Source organism: Diceros bicornis, chromosome 36, assembly GCF_020826845.1.
Source record: "Diceros bicornis minor isolate mBicDic1 chromosome 36, mDicBic1.mat.cur, whole genome shotgun sequence".
Lineage (NCBI taxonomy): Eukaryota > Metazoa > Chordata > Mammalia > Perissodactyla > Rhinocerotidae > Diceros > Diceros bicornis.
The window spans coordinates 32,378,489-32,398,753 of record NC_080775.1 but is presented as its reverse complement, the minus strand read 5'-3'; the positions used below and the strand labels follow the sequence as shown (position 1 = coordinate 32,398,753).

The following is a 20,265-nucleotide window of genomic DNA, read 5'->3' as shown; positions in this document are numbered from 1 at the left end:
AAAAGGCCTAAACACAGTAGTGGTAGGAAGCGTTAGCTACGACATTGGTATTACTCGATCGTATTGCTGCTGCTTTTATTGTAATCACATTTTTTAATAGTCAGGATCTTGTGTGATGATTTGCTTACTTTTATTCTAATGCATGTAGAGTGTTTCCTTATTACTAGGCTTTGACTTTGAACATTATGTATTCTATAGTAAAATAGGAATATGGAGCAGAAAAACTAGCAGGGATACTTCAAGGTAAAAAATAAGAGAATTGGAGGATATTTAGAAGAGATTTACACTCTGCTAATATGTAAGAGTGATGTGATGGAATTTAAGAAATGTGTATTGATATTTAATTGAGTATTAGAAAATGTTTTTACTTCTTCTTTCTCTTAGAGTAGGGATCTGTGAATCTGCTGAAACTGTATCCAGAATTCAATGCCTCTTGCATATTTTCTGTGAAGAAGGTTCATTCATAGCTTTATTAAATTAGCAAAGTGGCCTATAGTCAGTTCTTGGCACACAGTAGGTGCATGGTATGAGTAAAAGAATAAACATAAATGAAACAGGTGATGAACCATAGCCTTAAGCTGGTGCAAAGTTGTATAGTCAGAAATGACAGTTGTGATACTATAGAAAGGTGGAAACCACAGACCGGAGGGGTCAGGGATTGCAGGAACATGAGCTGGCTCTTTGTTTTGCATTAATGTACTGTTTTTTGAGATTCTAGGCTCAGCCTATATGAAATGTACTTCTGGCTTCAGAGAATAATAAGATCTGGATCTGAGAGCGTTGGAAAGTAGGAGGCCTATGACATGGATAATTGGTATCATTCCTTGAACTAAGGTTCGTGCCACAATTCATCTCTTTCTCTCTTCCTACAAGCTTTGGAAGGAGCTTGATTTTGTGGGTGCAGGCAAAGGGGTGAGGTTAGGGAATGATGCCCAGAGGACTTGGAGTATAGTAGCTGCTGACATTAACTTGCCTACACTTTTCAAAAGGATTGCAAGATAGGTAAGTGATATTAATTCATCATGTATTTGTTGGGGGCACCTTTCAGGCAGGAGCAAGTGGGACACAAAGACGAATGAAATAGACCTTTCACAAGAAAATCAAGAACTGTTTAAAGAGTCCTCATCTGTTAAGGCAAGCATATTATGCAGACAAATTGATTTGCTTAGTGTTACTTGAACAAATATTTGTTTCTATTTTTTGTGCATCAGTGGACTAAAAATTGTTTATTCATATTCTTTTAATATTCATCCCCTATTACGGAAGTTATTTTACCCCTGGTGAAATAACCTTAGGTCCCACTTGTTGAAAATGTGTATTGATGTAACATTCCTTGAGAAAGTGCTAATATGCCAGTATTTTAATACTACTGATCATTACTCCATGATACTTTCCCTTTCCCAGTTTCTGTGAAACCATGTTTCCTTGAGTTTACTTACATGCTTTTGTGAGTTCTTGTCAAATTTCTTCAAAAGTGAAATTGGAGGAATTGATACTGGCTCAAGACAAGGTTGGCATAAAGGAAGCCATATTGTAGAAAAGAAAAACCCTCTTGTAACTTTGAATGACCTCTGATGAACTAACCCAGCTGCGTATGCACCCTCCAGGAGATCTGCTTGCTCTGTAGACCCTGCTTGTGCATGTACCTCCCAGCTGTGATAAGATGACAACTTTGCTTTTCTGAGTTCCTTAGGAATGTGATGACCCCCAAACAGAGAATCTATGCTGATAGCCATCATCAGTGAAGACTGAAAGATCTGGTGTGGCACTCCCAGTCTGTAACACCAGTAGGTCAACATTCCTGACCCCCTCCCCAATAACCCGATGGCCTATATAACTGCTGTAAGATTTTGTGCCCCCTTAAGATGGTTCTTTTGGACATTAGTCGCCCATCTTCCCTGTTGCTAGCAGGCTGTAATAAAAAAAAGTCCTTTTTCTCCTAGCACCTTGCCTCTTGACTATTGGCATGTCTTGCGGCGAGCAGAAGGCCCCTCTGTGGGCAATAACAAAAGGACAGAGAAACCTGCAATTTCAGCTTGATCCAGGTTTTGGTCCTGATTTCAGTTCATGCTCCACATTCAGATTGTGGTCATAAACTAAACTCATAGCTTAACTACCACCTACATGCGAGCATCGCTCGATTACATTTCTTGAGCTTTGAACTCCCCTTGGCACCACAGACTCCCATCTCCGGTTGTCTCCTGGGAATTGGGTGGTGGGTATATGATAGTTTTACCTCAAACTGAATGCGTCATCTTTTGTTCCAAACTGCTTTGTCCTTGTGCTTGTTCTCTGCCCAGCCACACAGGCCACAAACCTAGACATCTCAGATTCATCCCCTCCTTCACAATGCCACCACCCACCATGGACCAAATCCTTTTAAATAAATCTCAATTCTGCATTTAATAATTATACATTTTCATTGTCTTTCCACTCCACTGCCTTTCCATTAGTCTAGGCCCTCATGACTTCATTATTGGGCTAACGAGCTGTAGGTGTTTACTGTTATAGTTCTTTCTCCATATTCCTTGAAACCTTGTGCAGAATAAATGCAAATAAATGCATTCAAGGATGCCCCACGTTTTCAGAATAAAGTTCACATGGCTTAACTTAATCTCAAGGCCCTTCATCTTCCTCTGTTGATAACCTCAATCTCTTGAAACTCTCTCAAATAATAATGATAGTAGCTAACATTTGTTGAGTACTTGCTCTTTGCAGGAACTCTTCTGAACAATTTGTTAGAATTAAATAAGATAACAACAACCCTATGCAGTACTGAGACCCAGAATGTTGAAAAAACTGCCCGAGTCCCACAGCTGGTGAGTCACCTCTCTGAGCCTTACTCATTTTGGGGAATCATCTCAAGATTAGCAACTTCATGGTTGTGAAATGAGTGGAGAGCTCTGCAAACGACAGGAAAAAGGTGACTCTCCCTCTGCTGTTCCAGGTCACTTGTGGGGAAGTTTTCCATGAGAAGTAAATGGAAGGAAAGCAGAGGCTTCAGGATATGTTTTCCTAAAAATTAAAGTTTCCAAACTCTTTGTGCTTGGCTAAATCCATTAGATGGCACTGGATTTCAAAAGATTTGCATTAAATTTCAGCATTAAAGGGATTTGTGGATTGGGGGAAATTGTTGAACTTGTAAGTTATTTCTTTTAGCTGTCAAATATGGGGGAGAAAGGATTGACATGCAATTAGTATGTATTCTGTGTCCGCTTTTTAAAAAGACATTGCTGAACAGGTTATACTAATGAAGAGTTGTTATAAAGAACTTTATTATTTAGTTACTTTTTGAATAAACCTGCCAGCTGATTAAAACGAGCCTAATTTAATCAGCATTGTGTTGCATACTGAAGATAATTTAGGCTAATGTCAAGGACACCGTTTTCTCTCCTTTGTTGAAGGTATTGAAATAATGAGTGTAGCAAAAAGGAGTCAGAACATGTTTGAAGTTTTTCATCTGTGCCTCTGGGTGGATATTTAAAAATCACACTTTTCCTATTTGCATGCAAATTAAACTGAAAGGCATTTTGTAATGTAACATTAGCGTTATATTTTACAAAACAGATTTATTGAACTTTAATCTTTTGCTAATATTGGCTTGTGGTTGTCAGAATAAATCATGACTTTTTATTATGTATCAGTGTAGACTGAACTTTCATTCAGAAATTTGAGTGAATAGAAGTACTGGGTTTGATGCCTCTTCATTGGAAAATAAATCACTGTTAAGGAGCAACTACCAGATCTTCTAACTTGCTTTTCTTAGGTCACTTTTTTCTCCCAGATCCCCCTTTAATAGAATCATCTGAATTCCTTTCTTCTTCTACAGCAGTTAAACTCTCTTTTTTCTTAGGATGCTTTTAGATGGAAGCTAAAGTATCAGTGGGGGTCGAGTTCAAATTGTGAAGTCAGCAGTTAAAAGGATTACTAACTCCCGAGTGAGTCCCCTCTACAAATGGCAAGTTGCCTTGGAAACAAGGCTAGTTCTTTGAGTTGGAAATATTATCTTTTCTTTAAATGCCAGAGATGAGGATTTGCTTACCTCTGTGGCCTCTTCTCTGGGTCTGACATTGTGTCGAGATGTTTTCTGCTTAACTACTTCTTGGCACTGATTGACTGGAGGCATAGCCAAGTTTTTTTTCTTGTGTTTTAATTTTAAACATAACTTACAATTTAGAACTAAGGAAGTGATCCTTCAAATTTCTATTTTAGGATGGGAAGTTTTCCACTACTGATTGCCACAAAAATAAAGTATTAGAGTTTACCAGATTTGACTGGCAAGAAATCTTAGTGATGAGTCATTTGTTGTATGTTCAACAATGGAATCAGTGAGGGGCTGACTAGGGAAAGTATGTGAATGTCTAAGTTCTGGGAGACGGTGTTACTTGATGAAAGACTTAGGCTGATTTTGATACCTGCTCAAGAGAAGGTTGACATAAGGGAAGACATATTGTAGAATAGAAGTCCTATTGTAACTTTGAATGACCTCTGACTAACTAACCCAGCTGGATATGCACCCTCCAGGAGATCTAACTGCTCTGTAGATTTTACGACCCCTGCTTGTGCATGTACCTCCCAGCTGCGCTAAGATGATAACTTTGTTCTTTTGAGTTCCTTAGGGATGTATTGACCCCTGAACAGAGAGTCTATGCTGATAGCCATCATCAGTGAAAACTGAAAGATCTGGTGTGGCACTCCCAGTCTGTAACACCCGAGGATCAACATTCCTAACCCCTTCCCCTGTAACCCACCGGCCTATATAACTGCTGTAAGATTTTGTGCTCCCTTAAGATGGTTCTTTGAGACATTAGTCAGCCATCTTCCTCCTTGCTAGCAAGCTGTGATAAACTGCCCTCCCTTTTCTACCATCTTGCCTCTTGACCATTGGCTTTTGTCTCGTGGCCAGCAGATTGTGCCCTTTGTGCGGTAACAATTTCTCCTGTGTGTCTGAAAGCCCTGATACAAACTCCCATACAGAGTTCTGTGGTACAGATTGGTAGGAGAATGAGGTTCTGACTTGAGGCTTCAATCGACTTCTGTTTTCCTCTCACGTGAACATTTGTATCTTGCTAGTTGCATGGTAGGAGGAGGAATTGAGGGTAGTGTTGGCATATGGAGATAAGGTTTTCAGGTCAATGGAACAGGCCCTGGTTTACCTGGCTAGGTTGAGGAGGTAAGAAAACTAAAAGGGGCTTTCCTAACCAAGAGACTCAACTCTGCTTTGGTGGACTCAGCAAATGGAGGCAGAAATCCAGATGTGCAAGAGAGCAGGGCATGAGCTCTTACCTTTTAAGCCCCAGGGATCCTGCCTGGTGGTAATTATGGTGCTGTGTTTCTGGGCTGAGCAGTCACATCAGCAGCATCTCATCCCTTCTTTCTGTGAGTTAGGGATTGGGGAGAGTGGAGGATGGTGGAGTAGACTTGAGAGAGAAGGAGGCAATGGCACGTCTTTCTGGGACAAAGATGGGAAGTATCACTTCACTCATACTTGCTCACTAAAGCTCAAGTAACATGATGGGTGCTGTGGGTTTTGGTGGTGTATTTTTTTATTACAGTTTAAAGTAAGACTTTGAAAGGCTGTGTGGGATGTGTGTGTGTGTGTATAGCTTTGGCTTGTCTTATTATGCCCTCTCGATTTCCTACATGGTGTTAGACTTTTGATTAATAAACCTTATTATTATTTTTTTTAATTTAGATCCCCCTTCTCCAGACTGTGGCATTCATCAAAGGAGTTACTCTTGAGGGAGTCTGTCACTTACCATTCATTAATGCAGCTATTCCTGAATACTGTTCCTGAATCAATATGTAACATGTTGATTGTCAAGCTAAATTGTCTACAAATTAAAACACCTTGTTGTTGAATCCTATTTCCACATCTCACTCACTTTTATTTTATTTATTTTTTTCTGAGGAGATCAGCCCTGATCCTCTTCCTTTTTTGCTGAGGAAGACTGGCCCTGGGCTAACATCCATGCCCATCTTCCTCCACTTTTATATGGGACGCCGCCACAGCATGGCTTGCCAAGCAGTGCGTTGGTGCGTGCCCGGGATCCGAACTGGCGAACCCTGCACACTTAACTGCTTGCACCACTGGGCCAGCCCTATCTTACTCACTTTTAGATAGATATATGTTGGAAGGTTGGCAGACTGGCAAGGTGGGGAGGGCACCCATAGATTAAGAACAGCTGCCTCTAAAATCTCAAGCCGTGAAGCTGGAAGTGGAGGTGGATGTGAGGCTGAGTCCCATGGTGCTGTGCAGGGGAGTGACTCCTAGCTCTTTGCCGTTCTTAGCTTAGCCACTAGGAGAAGTGGCTAGTCTTTAGTGTGCTCATGGCATTTTAGAATTCCTTTCTAAGCTTTGGGTCATTTTTTTTTTTGCATTAGACAAAATAAACTTAATTTCTAAAATGCTGATGAGGCACAAAATTAATCTTGCATATGTAATTTTTAAAGTTTTTCAGTGGCAAGCTTGAGATGCTCCTGTAGTGAGTTAGTTTTTATTGGTATAGCTTGTGTCACTACTATTATAAAACATCATTGACTCAAATATATTCTTTTACTATTGTTTTGCTCACTTGTCCAGTAAAACAGTAGCTCTATTTAAATGGGTTTTTAATGAACTATGATAGCAAGTAAGGCTCAGAGAATGACTAAGGATTTAGTATCGTCTCTGTGTCATTAAAGTAAGTTCAGTCATCAGAAAGCTTAGAAATTGATTTAATAGTTTTTCTCCCATGTCTACATAATAATTAGTTATTATGTTGTTACATTTGATTCTGAGGTTCCTATTGGTTCTTTCCCGGTTTTACCACCATCTCTTTGAGGGAAGGCTGCACATGTTCATGATAAAATCACAAGGAGTGCCTCCTCCTCCAGTTTGGAGTCAACCTGTCTATATGTGATGAGCTAATTTAGGATTATTTTGCTCGATCTTACTGTGTAATCTTGCTTCTTATTAACACTTAACCAGTAGGGTAATATAGTTATAACCTCATGGATGGGTACAAATGGAACAGTGGCATTTGACGATGGGAGGGAGAGGGGTTTACCTTATGTCTGACAAGTGGGTCAGCTAGCTTATGGCTATAGCATTTGCATATTTTCATTGTGGTTTGTGGTTGACATACTCAAGGCTATTAGTTGAACATAACTCTTAAATTGGGAATCTAATTAGTCTGCAGGCTCAGTGGGTGATAGGGTGTGTCACCCTGAGGGACAGCAGAATTAAATCCCAGCTCTGAAATATAAGCTGGTGAGTGTCATAGGTGAATATATTTCACTGTGATTTCCAGATGAAGCATAATATCTTTATTAGGCGTCTGTGACCAAGAAATATTACCTTCTTAAAGGATGCTGTTTGCTCCTGTGAGACAGGTGACCTGTAACCATCGACAGGTAGGAGCTTATAATGGTGTTGGTCTCCCTGGTTGTTCAGGTAGCAATGGGAATGTTTTGCCTTCTCCTACGTGATATATTGTTTGAAATGGCACTATTAAAGATTTATCTCACTAGATTCCTTTCTTATGAGTAGAGAACACTCTATGCTAATCTATATAACCATGCTAGTGTCTGTTTTGTTGTTAGTGCTGTCGAGTGGATTCTGACTCCTGGCGACCCCGTGTACAGCAGAGCAGAACCCTGCCCAGTCTCTCTGTGCCGTCCTCTCACCTTCCAGTGCTGTATCAGACAATGCTCCACTGCTATTCACAGGGTTTTCATGGTCCATGTTTTCGGGAGTGGGTGGCCAGGTCCTTCTTCCTAGTCTGTCTAGTCTGGAAGCTCTGCTGAAACCTGTCCACCATGGGTGACCCTGCTGCTATTTGAAATAACGGTGGCATAGCTCACAGCATCACAGCCACAAATAGCCACCACAGTATGACAGCCGACAGACAGGTGGTGTAGTTCTCTGACAGGGAAACAAACCCAGGCTGTGGCGGTTAGAGCACTGAATCTTAACCACTAGAACACCAAGTGTCTGTTCATTTTCCTTTTATATATGTGCACAGGTTATCAAGTGTGCTATAGGGGAGGAAACTGTAAATGAAATTTTTTTTAAAAAAGGTGGATAAAGTGTAATTCAGGAACACAAATACTTTTTTTTTTTTTTTGCTGAGGAAGATTTGCCCTGAGCTAACATCTGTTGCCAATCTTCCTCTTTTTGCTTAAGGAAGATTTGTCCCAAGCTAATAGCTATGCCAATCTTCCTCTATTTTGGTGGGTCACTGCCACAACATGGGTACCAATGAGTGGTGTAGGTCCCCGCCCAGGAACCGAACCTGGGTCGCCGAAGTGGAGCACACTGAACTTAACTACTAAGCCATGGGGCTGTCCCTGGGGAACCCAAATATTCGATCTACTTTACTATGTTTTAAAAAGTACATCTTTGAGTAAAAGGGCCAAAAAAAAAAAAAAAAAAGGCAAAGGTATTGATATGTGTGATCCTAATTATAGACATTCATAGATTGACCTATGGGAAGGAAAAAGTTAGTTTTGGACTAGTGATGGTTTATAATTGTATGTTATGGAACAGCCTCACTTTAGTAATAAAGTACATGTATCTCCAACTACTTGATTTTTATGGTTAATTTTGAGAAAGTTATTGCACTGTGCTATAGCTCTCACATTTGTCCTGCAGTTTCTTTCTGTTGCATTTATTCTTAATAGGCAGATCTGCCCATGAAATCTCCCTGCCGTTGCTCAGGGATGTGTGTTACTTGATGCCATCATTATTTTGGAGTTCAAAGTATCATCATCATAGTACTGTGTTAGGAAGAATATTGCAAAATATGGCCAACACAGAGAGTTCCCCACCAGAAGCACAGTCAAGTGCACTTTTCTTTTGTGCACGTGCTGATTTTGTTGTGATATTATAGAACAAGTGATTCAGTGGAGTCTGGCTTACTCACGGAGGCCACTTGTGTTCCTTAGGTTTTAAAGGGGTCTTGAAGTTCATGCTGGTCTTTATCATTTTTCCACATGCTTTGGACCTTCTCCAGGGCCAAAAATGTGATGTCTTTCTAAAGAATTAGGTCTTTATTTCAAAGTCAGACAATTCCATATATTAATGTTGAGTGTATGCAAAGGACATTCATGAGACCTGTAATAATTAACTTCCTCTGTGTGTGTTCAGCCTGTGCAGGAAGAAATCAACAGAAACACAAAGGGAGATTGCTCCAGGCTGTGGCAGTAAACTGGCTTCCGAGGGTGTGTGGGGTCTGAGCCTGCAGGTCTCGAGATCTCACTTAGACACCTACTTGACAAGTCACCTGCTATTTTCCTGCATGAAGACAGAATCTGCAAGATCTTTTGACTCTTTTAAAAAGCTCTTCTGATTAAGCCTGAGTGACGGTATCAAGAGCATGGAATTGTTTGTAATTCTCTTAGTTACCCTCAAATAGGTTCAGAATTTTAGGTAGTGGTATCACAATTACGTTAATTTGGTAAGTGGGTTATTACCTTTGGTTAATCAAGAAAGAGCAGAGTCCTCTTCACAGACTGGTAGACGATCCCGATCTGCAGCTTCTCCGTGGCTCTGCTGTCGATATGTTAGATGTTCCCGGGGCAGGAGAATTGGCAGAAAATAGGATCTTTGAAATCAGATGGATTTGAGTTCCAATCTCAGATTCATTCTGTACTTATTTATATTTAAACTCTGGACAAATAAACCTCTTGGAGTCTCTGTTTTCCTTTCTATGAAATGAAGTATAAAAGCAGCTCTGTTTTTGTGAGTTGTCGAGGGGAGGATGTAGAGAACCTGCAGAGGACTTCATTTTGTGGTCATCGTGATGTTGAATTTTTCTAGCAAGACTTCTCCTTTCCTTTTCCTGTTTTTTCCCTCTTATTATCAGTGTATAGAAGAACTTTGCCTCAGTCTTCAGTTACTCTTGAAACAGATGCTCAAATTTATAAAAGCACGTATTCATCAACCACCACGATATAACTTAGTAATACCTCATAGTAAATGTGTGCTTCAGAAAGTCACATGAAGTGTTGTGTTCAGAAAGTCGATATTCCTTCCCTTTATTTGTCAAGTCTAGGAGGGTAGGCATTGGCACTATATTAGTTTCCTATTGCTGCCGTAAGAAATCACCACAAACTAGTGGCTTACATCACAAATTTATTAACTTACAGTTCTGTAGGGTAGACGTCTGACATGGGTCTCACGGGGCTAAAATCGAGGTGTTCGTAGAGCTGTGTTCCTTTCTGGAAACTCTAGGAGAGAATCCGTTTCCTTTTCTTCTAGAGGCCCCCACGTTCCTTGGCTCCCTTTCTTCATCTTCAAAGTGAGCAGTATAGCAACTCTCTAACCATTGCCACATCTCTCTCCGACCACAATGGGAGAGGTTCTCCATTTTCTAGACTCATGTGATTAGATAGGACCCACCAGATAATCCAGGATAATCTCCCTATTTTAAGGTCCTTAATCTGAATCACATCTTAAAGTCCCTTTTGCCACAGAAGGTTAACATTCATAGGTCCTGGGGATTTGGGCATGGACAATAATAGGCATTATTCTGCCTACCACAACCACAATCCTCTCTTTCAAAATGAGGAAAGGAAGGCTTAGAGATGGTACAGAGGGCAGTGGATTTACCAACAGCCATCCAAGAAATAAGATCAGAGCTGTTTTTGAATGTAGGTTTCCCTGATTGTGAATTCTATACTTTTAATTACTTTGCTTTCACATAGTTGTGGGCTTTTAGCTCATCAGTTGTGCCCATTAAGGGGACCACTTCAGTCCAAGTGGGTTATAAGCATTTGTGTGTGATGTTTATGGTAACAGGTTTTCTTTTGGAGGGTTCTGATGTTTCAGATAGTTAAAATGACTTGTCCTGAAGTAGGTGGTAAATGTGTAGCCAAGTTTGGAGTTTATTTATATGTGGGTTATTGTGGGTGTTATCCTAAATTCAGCCTGTCTTTTCCCATGAAAACTTGACTGATGAATGGATCAGAAGAGAAATTAAATAATAACTATTGAAGGTAAAAATGAGCTTTCAAAAATGATCTGCGTCATGGACAGCAGTGAAGATTCCATCTGTTAAAATATGGATTCGAGTCACGTTTCACAAATTTGAAAGCAGACATTTCCTTTATTTTTTGAAGGGCATGATAGAGATTTTTAATATGTGATGTTTTTGTGAAGGTCTCATTTTCTTCTGCTGTGTTACTATATTCTTGTAGAGTAGATTTTCTAAAATTATATATCCTTCCCAATTTAACACAAAATTACTTCATATTTGCACCTGGCACTTAAATTTTGGTTTAAAAAAAAGCTGTAGAATTTTATGTTATTGGCATATTGAAAATCACCAACTGTGATTCTGCCACTGAAATTCAAACAGCATTTGTTCGTGACACAGTCCAGATTTCATAATACTTGTATTTTCTAAAAATGCTGGAGATAATTGTTGAAACTAATATACACGTATAAGTTCTTCCATCGTGTGTGGTGTTTAAAGACTCGTACTTTGTAATTTTCCATCTCCATTTTTCACTTTGCAGAAAGGACTTGATTCTTGAGAGAACGCATCATTGTGCAAAGTTAATAGTAAAACTTGAATTTCATTTGCTTCCAATTAAGCGCCAAAATGTCAAAACTTAATATCTTCAAAATGCATGTTAAGCCACACACCTCGTGAGAAGTCTCATGATATTAAAATCAAGTATAGAAATTCAAAATCCCAATGAAGAGCTTAAAATGGATATGGTTAGCTTATCAAGGTTACAAAAGTACCTTGACTTTAAGTTTTATTTCCCAAATTGAAAATTTTAAATTAGATATTACTAGAGGGGTGAGCAAGGTCATCTTACTAGTGCGGCGTCTTCAAACTATGGCCCAGGGGCCAACTTTGGCCCATCACCGGCTTTGTAAAGAAAGTTTTATTTAAACACAGTCATGCTCTGATCTAGTAGAATGTCTGTGTTACTAATACAGGGAGATGCTTGTCAGTCAAAGTCAGATAAATAGGCTGATTTTATTATTGTATATGGAAACTTCAGTGTAGACATACAAACACCTTTCCATTTTTTATAACTGCTAAGGATTTCTTTTCCCACTTACGTTGCTTGTTCTAAGGTTGAGTGGCCCAGCTATTCATCCTACTTTGATTTCTTCTTCCCACTTAAGCTCCCTCCAGATTGTTTAATCAGCTAATTATATATGATGCCACAGCAGGGTTCTGAGCTTCCTGTTTGTCTACATGTCTCTATGACCTTATGATGGTTTTCTGTTTTTGTCTTATGAATTGATTGATAATATGTAAATGTTCATGGAAATAACATTTGTTTAAAATGACAAAACCATCTATGAAATGAGGATTGTAGTTAAATACTTCTCATATTCTGCAAGTTTAAATTACTATCCTTTAACTAATAGGAGTATTGGCATTGAAAAAGCTTGATTTGGAGGCAGAAGAGGTGGTTGGTTTTGGGTACAGTCGTGGTTCTTCTTTCCATGGAATGCTAAGGCGTAGGATTGCAGGGTGCATGACCAAGGAGTGGTGTTCCTTAGAACTTGATTACTCTTTGAGATTTTAAAGAAGTGCTGCCACTGTTTAGTTGTAAAAAGAAATAGATTGAATTTTAAATTTTATGGTACTTTGTAATGCCATATTATGAAATTTTTAAATTTTGAAATAATATTTCAGAAAAGTTGTGAAAATAGTACAGAATGTTTCCATACAGCCTTCATCTACCCATCCGACATAACCATAGTACAGTTATCAAAAGTAGGAAACTAACATTGAGTCAATACTATTAACTAATCTACAGACCTCGTTTGAAGGTTGCCTCTGTTCCGCTAATGTCCTCTCTCTAGCCCGGGATCCAGTCAAGGACCTCACATTGCATGTAGTTCTTATTTCTCCTCAGTCTCCTCCAATTAACACAATTTTATCAGTCTTTTTTTTTTATTGTCACGACCATGACATTTTAAGAGAGTATTAGTTATTTTGTAGAATGTCCCCCAATTTAAGTTTGTCTGATGTTTCCTCATAAGTAGATGGAAGTTATACATTTTTGGCGGGAGTACTGCGGACGTAATGTTATATATCTACTTCTCAGTGCATTTTATCAGAGGGTACATGACGTTGATGTGTCTTATTACTGGTGATGTTAACCTTGGTAAAGTGGTGTCAGCCAAGTTTCTCCACTGCAAAGATACCATTTTTCTCTTTTTAAGTAAAAATTGTCTTCTGGGGGAGATACTTGGAGATATGCAGATATCCCATTTCTCATCATATTCTTAGTCATTAATTTTAGTATCCATTGATAGATGTTGCCTGCAACAATGATTACCGTGGAGGTTGCCTAATGATGATTCCTGTTTCCATCATTCCTTCTATATTTATTGATTGGAATGCTACAGTAAGGAAGAGGTGTCCATTGTCCACCATTTATTTATTCTTTTATTTATTTATATCATTATGGACTCACAGATATTGAGTTTATTCTTTGAGTTGAAACCCCATACTGTCATTATTTTTTTGCTGGTGGTGCCAGCCTTGGCGTTTGGGAGCTCCTTCAGGTTGGCGTCTGATTCCCTTTGATGTGCCTCCATCACTTTTGAGTGCTTCCTTACTTTTTAGCATTATAAGTTATTCCAGGCTCATCTTGTATTTTCCCTGCCTCCGACCCTGGAATTAACCGTTTTTCCAAGAAGCGCTGGTTCATTTATGGAAAATGGTGTTTAGAATCCGAGATCTGTGCACTTTATGTTCGTTGGTCCTGGGGTGTCATTGCTTCTAGGACCTCTCGGTGGACAGAGCTAGGAAATATATGTTTGTATACCACCCATGCATTAACATCCATCCATACATATCCATCTACCTACCCATACCTACCTACTCATAAAAACCATGAGTTCTTTCTTTCTTTCTTTCTTTTTTTTTTGTGAGGAAGATTAGCCTTGAGCTAACACCTATTGCTAATCCTCCTCTTTTTTGCCGAGGAAGATTGGCCCTGGGCTAACATCCTTGCCCATCTTCCCCTACTTTTTGTGGGAGGCCTGCCACAGCATGGCTTGATAAGTGGTGCATATGTCCATGCCCGGGATCTGAACCTGCGAACGCTGTGCTGTCAGAAGCAGAGCGTGAACTTAACTGCTTTGCCACCAGGCCGGCCCCAACCATGAGTTCTTATTGATGCTTCTATTCTAATCTAACACCATAGAGTTTATTCTAGCCTTTCCTTATTTGTAATTTCTGATGTTGAGAATATTGACTCTTATCCAATTACCATATTTTTCTCTTTCATTCATTTCTGGTGTGTGTGTGTGTGTGTGTGTGTGTAGTAGTGTGAGAATTGCTAAACCATATACTGTGAGAAACAAATTTACTAACTAGAGTACAGTATTTCTGTGAGAATTCTTTTTGTCTTTAGCCTTACATTAAACAGTGAAAATACTGTTTTCCAAAGTGACTTAGGCTGGTCCTTTTCTTCTCCTCCACCCCCTTCACTGTGGCTGTATTATTCATTTGTAACATAGTAAGGGTTATTTGTCTCTGTTCCATTTTAGATTCTCCAACACACCCCCACCCTTGCCGTCTTGATTGATATCAATTATTTATTTCTGTTTTAGGTATTTGAATCATTATTAAGGTTCTAGGAGTCAGAGCTAATGAAAAGTATATTCAGAAAAGTGTCAGTGCCCCGTTATGTCCATTATCTGTTCCCCTTCTCTCACTTTCACCCTTGTTCCTACTAGCTCCTCAGAGGCAACCAATATATATCTTTTCCGCTTAATATATCCTTTACAAAAAGATTTAAATCCACCCTCATTTCCTTAGCATTCTGTGATATAAAACCATTTTATTATTTTTCACCCATAGAATTTTGGATATGAAATATACAACTTAGAAATGTAAAAGTAAAACATCAAAATTCAGGGAAAGATCATTTCTCTGAAGTTTTGCTTCCTAAAACATAACATTCCTGGGTGCATAAATATCAATATCTTTCCTCTGCATATGTATGTCAAATGTAGTGTAAGTTTTTGGTAGTAATTTATATGCCTTTGTTTATAAATGCAAATTTACCTTTCATTTCTAGCTGGTAGCAGTGTTTGATGAGCAAGATCCACATCATGGAGGTGATGGCACCAGTGCCAGTTCCACAGGTACCCAGAGTCCAGAGATATTTGGCAGTGAGCTTGGCACCAACAATGTTTCAGCCTTTCAGCCTTATCAAGCAACAAGTGAAATTGAGGTCACACCTTCAGTCCTTCGTGCAAGTAAGCGAAAGTTCTCTCTTCTCTGCACATTTCATCTTAATTTACAGGGATGCCAACTTTTGTAATCTGGCCATGTTCCTGTGAAGGGAATTCATTATCTGTTTTTATCAAAAATTGATTAAGTTTAGAACCTGGGCAAATGTCTTTTGCAAGAGAGATAGGCAAGATTCTTTACATTTTAGTAGATTGGGCTTACTTTATTTTAGACTGGTAGACTTCTAATTGCTCACTAAAGGTAAATGAGGATAATAGTTAAAGGTAAATTACCTGAATTTTTCTTTTCATGTGTTTCATTTGAAAGCCAGGACAAATAATCAAGAGGTTTGTTAAGACTAAGAAGGTCCATTTCAAGAAATTTATAAGTTAAAAATCATTTATCTTGGGGCCGGCCCGGTGGATCAAGCGGTTAAGTGGGCGCGCTCCGCTGCGGCGGCCTGGGGTTCGCTGGTTCGGATCCCGGGCGCGCACCGATGCACTGCTTGGCAAGCCGTGCTGTGGTGGCATCCCATGTAAAGTGGAGGAAGATGGATGTTAGCATGGATGTTAGCCCAGGGCCAGTCTTCCTCAGCAAAAAAGGAGGAGGATTGGCAGATGTTAGCACAGTGCTGATCTTCCGCACACACACAAAAAAATCATTTATCTTTTAGGCACGTCTATTTAGAAACATGTCAGTTTTTCAAGTGGAAAATTTAGTCTTGTGTGATTTCACCGATAGTCTTCAGCAGATCTTCATATATAGATAGGTAATAATATATAATAATATACTTATGATATATAAAAGTAATATATAGAATACAGGTAGATAATACTTAGAACATAATATTTTATCCTTATAGAATGCATCCTTGGACCCACTTTTTGCGTTGATTGCAATCTACGGCATTTTGACAATTTGTTTTTAGTTGTTCATAAACTACTTCTGCTTCCACTGTCCCTTGAAGATATATGAGGAGAACAAGGAAAGAGCATCAGTTTAACAGTTAACAAATCTGATGGTCCATCAGAAACCACAGGGAAAGTATGCCATATAGAGATGTAAAGAGTTGAGAAGGCACATGGGATATGTAAATGATGCCCTAAAGCCTCTGATCACGTGTGGATACAGGCCAACGTTAACCACTTCCTAACATTGCTTTCTATCATCTGGACAAGAAACAATCACAAGTGAGAGCTAGGTACAATGAAAAATGTTTCCTAGGAAGATTGCAGTGGAATAGCGACACCATAAGGTGTTTTAGTTGAACTTGTGCTTATATCCAGGAGATTTAGGTTTGTTTGTGCACAAATATACTTTAAACTAATTTTGTGGAAATAACATTTGATCATTACGTGTATATGCTATTTTAAAAATCTTATGTTGGATTTATTTCAGGCAATGTTTTTCAAAAGGTAAAGTGTTTACATGTATGGTATACAAGGTAATATGTAGGTGGTACACAGGTTACTTTATTTTCTTTTATTATGTACTAGTTCATTAAGTCCATGCTTTAATGATTATCTGCTTGGAATAAGCTTGTGTATAAAGAATGGATTGCCTAAATTTTGCTTAATTAAATAGTAGTACAGGTATTCAGGTGCCTGATGTTTGGAAAATAGTTTCTTTATGTGAGTAATTATACTCTAATGTATATAATTAAATACAAAGCTTTTTGTTGTAGTTTTTTTATTTGTGTGTTTTATAAAGCAAGATGCACCTTTAATTTAGCTGTACCTTAAAAAAGTGTTGGAGGAAAGGTAAATCCTGTCTTTATGTTAGAAGAATTTGAATGACATGCTTCCCATCAGTTTTTATCTTTTGACTTCTCTGCATTCAACAACATTTTCTTGTGTGTGTGTGTGTGTGTGTGTGTGTGTGTGTGTGGAAGATCAGCCCTGAGCTAACATCCAAGCCAATCCTCCTCTTTTTTGCTGAGGAAGACTGGCCCTGGGCTAACATCTGTGCCTGTCTTCCTCCACTTTATATGGAACACTGCCAAAGCATAGCTTGACAAGTGGTGCATCGGTGCTTGCCGGGGATCCGAACCTGGGCTGCCACCAGTGCAGCATGCGCACTTAACCGCTATGCCAACGGGGCAGGCCCCACAACGTTTCTAGAATACCACCATCCACATTTGGCTGGCCCTGTATGCTAAAATTTAAATTCTGTTTTCAACTCAAAATACCTCTTTTACCTTGTTTTTATTGAGAAAAGCAAGTTATATTTGAAGCATGTGTGTTGTTTTGCAATCACCAGTGGGAGAAGAATATGCAAATGTTACTTTCTTACTCTGAATTTTATATGCTAAGGTTATTTAGATTTTTATGGCCTTGGCAGGCATTGAGTAAGTGTGTATTCACCATCTACTAAATACAAGATTTGGTTACTATGTAAAAGTTACCCATTGCTGGGGCCGGCCCGGTGGCGCAAGCGGTTAAGTGCGCGCGCTCTGCTGCGGCGGCCCGGGGTCCGCTGGTTCGGATCCCGGGCGCGCACCGACGCACTGCTTGGTAAGCCATGCTGTGGCGGCGTCCCATATAAAGTGGAGGAAGGTGGGCACCGATGTTAGCCCAGGGCCGTCTTCCTCAGCAAAAAAAAAAAAAAAAAAAAAAAAAAGAGGAGGATTGGTGGATGTTAGCTCAGGGCTGATCTCCTCACAAAAAAAAAAAAAAAAGTTACCCATTGCTTATGAGTCATCTGTCTATTAAGATGATTTTTCATACTGTATTAATACCACTCATTTGAACATAAAACAAGGGTTGGTCTATGCTGGCCAGCCATTATGCTAGGTGATAAGAGTCAGAGTTGAGTTAGTAAGGCCTAGTCTTTGTCATCAAAGAGTTCGTGTTTAGTGATCTTCCTTATTTACAGATATGAAAATAAAGAAGCCAACAATATATAGAGACTTGCCCAATCAAGGAATAATCAACTCTACTTAGGGACATGGTTAATAGAGGATCTTAGATAAACTCCTGATTTTTATCTTGAAGAAAGAAAGTGATAACTTTCCTATGTTTTCCAAGTTTTCCTATGAATAAATTCACTCATCTCCTTCATTCCATAAAAATTAACAGAAGCTAAGAAAAGTATACAGTCATGTGCCACATAATGACGTTTCAATCAACGACGGACTACATATACAACAGTGGTCCTGTAAGATTGGTTGATACCCTAGAGCCTAGGTGTGTGGTAGGCTATTCCACCTAGGTTTGTGTAAGTTCGCACAATGACGAAATCGCCTGACGTTGTATTTCTCAGAACGTTTCCCCGTTGTTAAGCGACATATGACTGTATAATTTCATTTTTCTCAATAAAACAGTAGATATTAAGTTTGGATATTAAGGTAACGCCTAGGTGCATTTAGTGCATAGAATTCTTGTCTTGAGATCTTTATATGCTTTCTTAGAAGTTGCCACTAATTTGTCCTTGAACTTTCTTGTAGTACATACAAAGAGAGAACTCTGATTTAGTTAAATCAGTGGTTCTCAAGTGGGAGTGATATTTTCCCCCAAGGGACCTTTGACAGTGTCTGGAGATATTTTTGGTTGTCACAACTGGTGAAGGTGGGGGGATGCTGTGAGCATCTGATTAAGGTCAAGGATGCTGCTAAACATCCTGCAAGGCACGGGGCAGTCTCCCACATCAAAGTCTCCCACTATCCAGCCCAAAATGTCAATAGTGCCAAGGTGGAGAAACCTTGAATTAATGAATCATTGTCCTTACGGTCAAAATAGCAGTTACCTAAGAAAAGCTGAAAATGAAACTTGGGGCTGGCCTGGTGGCATAGTGGTTAAGTTCACATGCTCTGCTTTGGTGGCCTGGAGTTCTCGGGTTTGGATCCCACGCGTGGACCCGTGCACCACTTAGCAAGCCATGCTGTGGTGGCGTCCCACAGATAAAGCAGGGGAAGATGGGCATGGATGTTAGCCCAGGGCCAGTCTTCCTCAGCAAAAGGAGGAGGATGGGCAACAGATGTTAGCTCAAGGCTAATCTTCCTCACAAAAAATAAATAAATAAAAGAAATAAAAATGAAACTTGAGAAAAATTTTCTGGAGCCTAGTATATTGAGCAATGTCCTGAATAATAAACTAAAGGGCAAAGAAATGATGACTAACTAATAACAATATTGCTCATAGAAGGTAACCGATAGACCATAACAAGGAAAAAGAGGGAATTATGGGCAGTATTACACAAAAATATTAGTATAGGGGCCGGCCCGGTGGCGCAAGCGGTTAAGTGCGCGCGCTCCGCTGCGGCGGCCCGGGGTTCGCTGGTTCGGATCCCGGGCGCGCACCGAAGTACTGCTTGGTAAGCCATGCTGTGGCGGCGTCCCATATAAAGTGGAGGAAGATAGGCACCGATGTTAGCCCAGGGCCGTCTTCCTCAGCAAAAAAAGAGGAGGATTGGCGGATGTTAGCTCAGGGCTGATCTCCTCACAAAAAAAAAAAAAAAAAAAAAAAAAAAAAATTAGTATAAATATAATTATTAGAACAAAAATATAAATTTTTCTAAATACCAAAAAACATGCTTTAAAAAGTAAGAAAGTAAATAAAATAGACCACATAGTGAAAGGTTATTTATATAAAAGCTTCTTATGTTAAACAAATAAAATAAAATAGGATAACGGTAAAAAATAGGTACCTATGGGGAAGGGAGAGAATAGGATGGAGGACGTGGGATAGAAGCTAGACTTATATAATCCCTTGCTTTGTATATTTGGTGTTGGCACCATATTATATTTAACATAATTATAAAACAGTCAAATTTTAATTTTTCAGTAAAATTCTTAACAATTAATATTAATAATTAAATAATTCTTAATTCTTAAAAAATATCATGTGACTAAACATAGATATATATCCAGTTGATGTCTCAGTCATCCAAGAGTAACTATTTCAAGTAACTGTAAGACAGTAACTTGTCCAGCCAAAGGGAGATGGAAAAAAAGAACTGCCAAACAAACAAGAACCCTAAAACTGTTGTTGGTAATGTTTGTATTGCTCATCTTAGATTGCTGGATGGAGATCATGAGATGAAGCAAATGAGGAATTATAATAAT

The 20,265-nt window shown here is 39.1% G+C and overlaps 1 protein-coding gene across 17 annotated transcripts in view; it reads left to right on the top strand.

Moving 5' to 3' along the window:
* Nucleotides 1-20,265, top strand: part of PARD3 (par-3 family cell polarity regulator) — a 624,264-nt gene that overhangs the window by 235,205 nt on the left and 368,794 nt on the right. For all 17 annotated transcript variants that reach the window (XM_058532758.1, XM_058532762.1, XM_058532761.1 and 14 more), the window contains one exon: nt 15,049-15,229. In XM_058532758.1, coding sequence (XP_058388741.1) covers nt 15,049-15,229 — 181 coding nt within the window. The remainder of the gene's footprint in view (nt 1-15,048; nt 15,230-20,265) is intronic.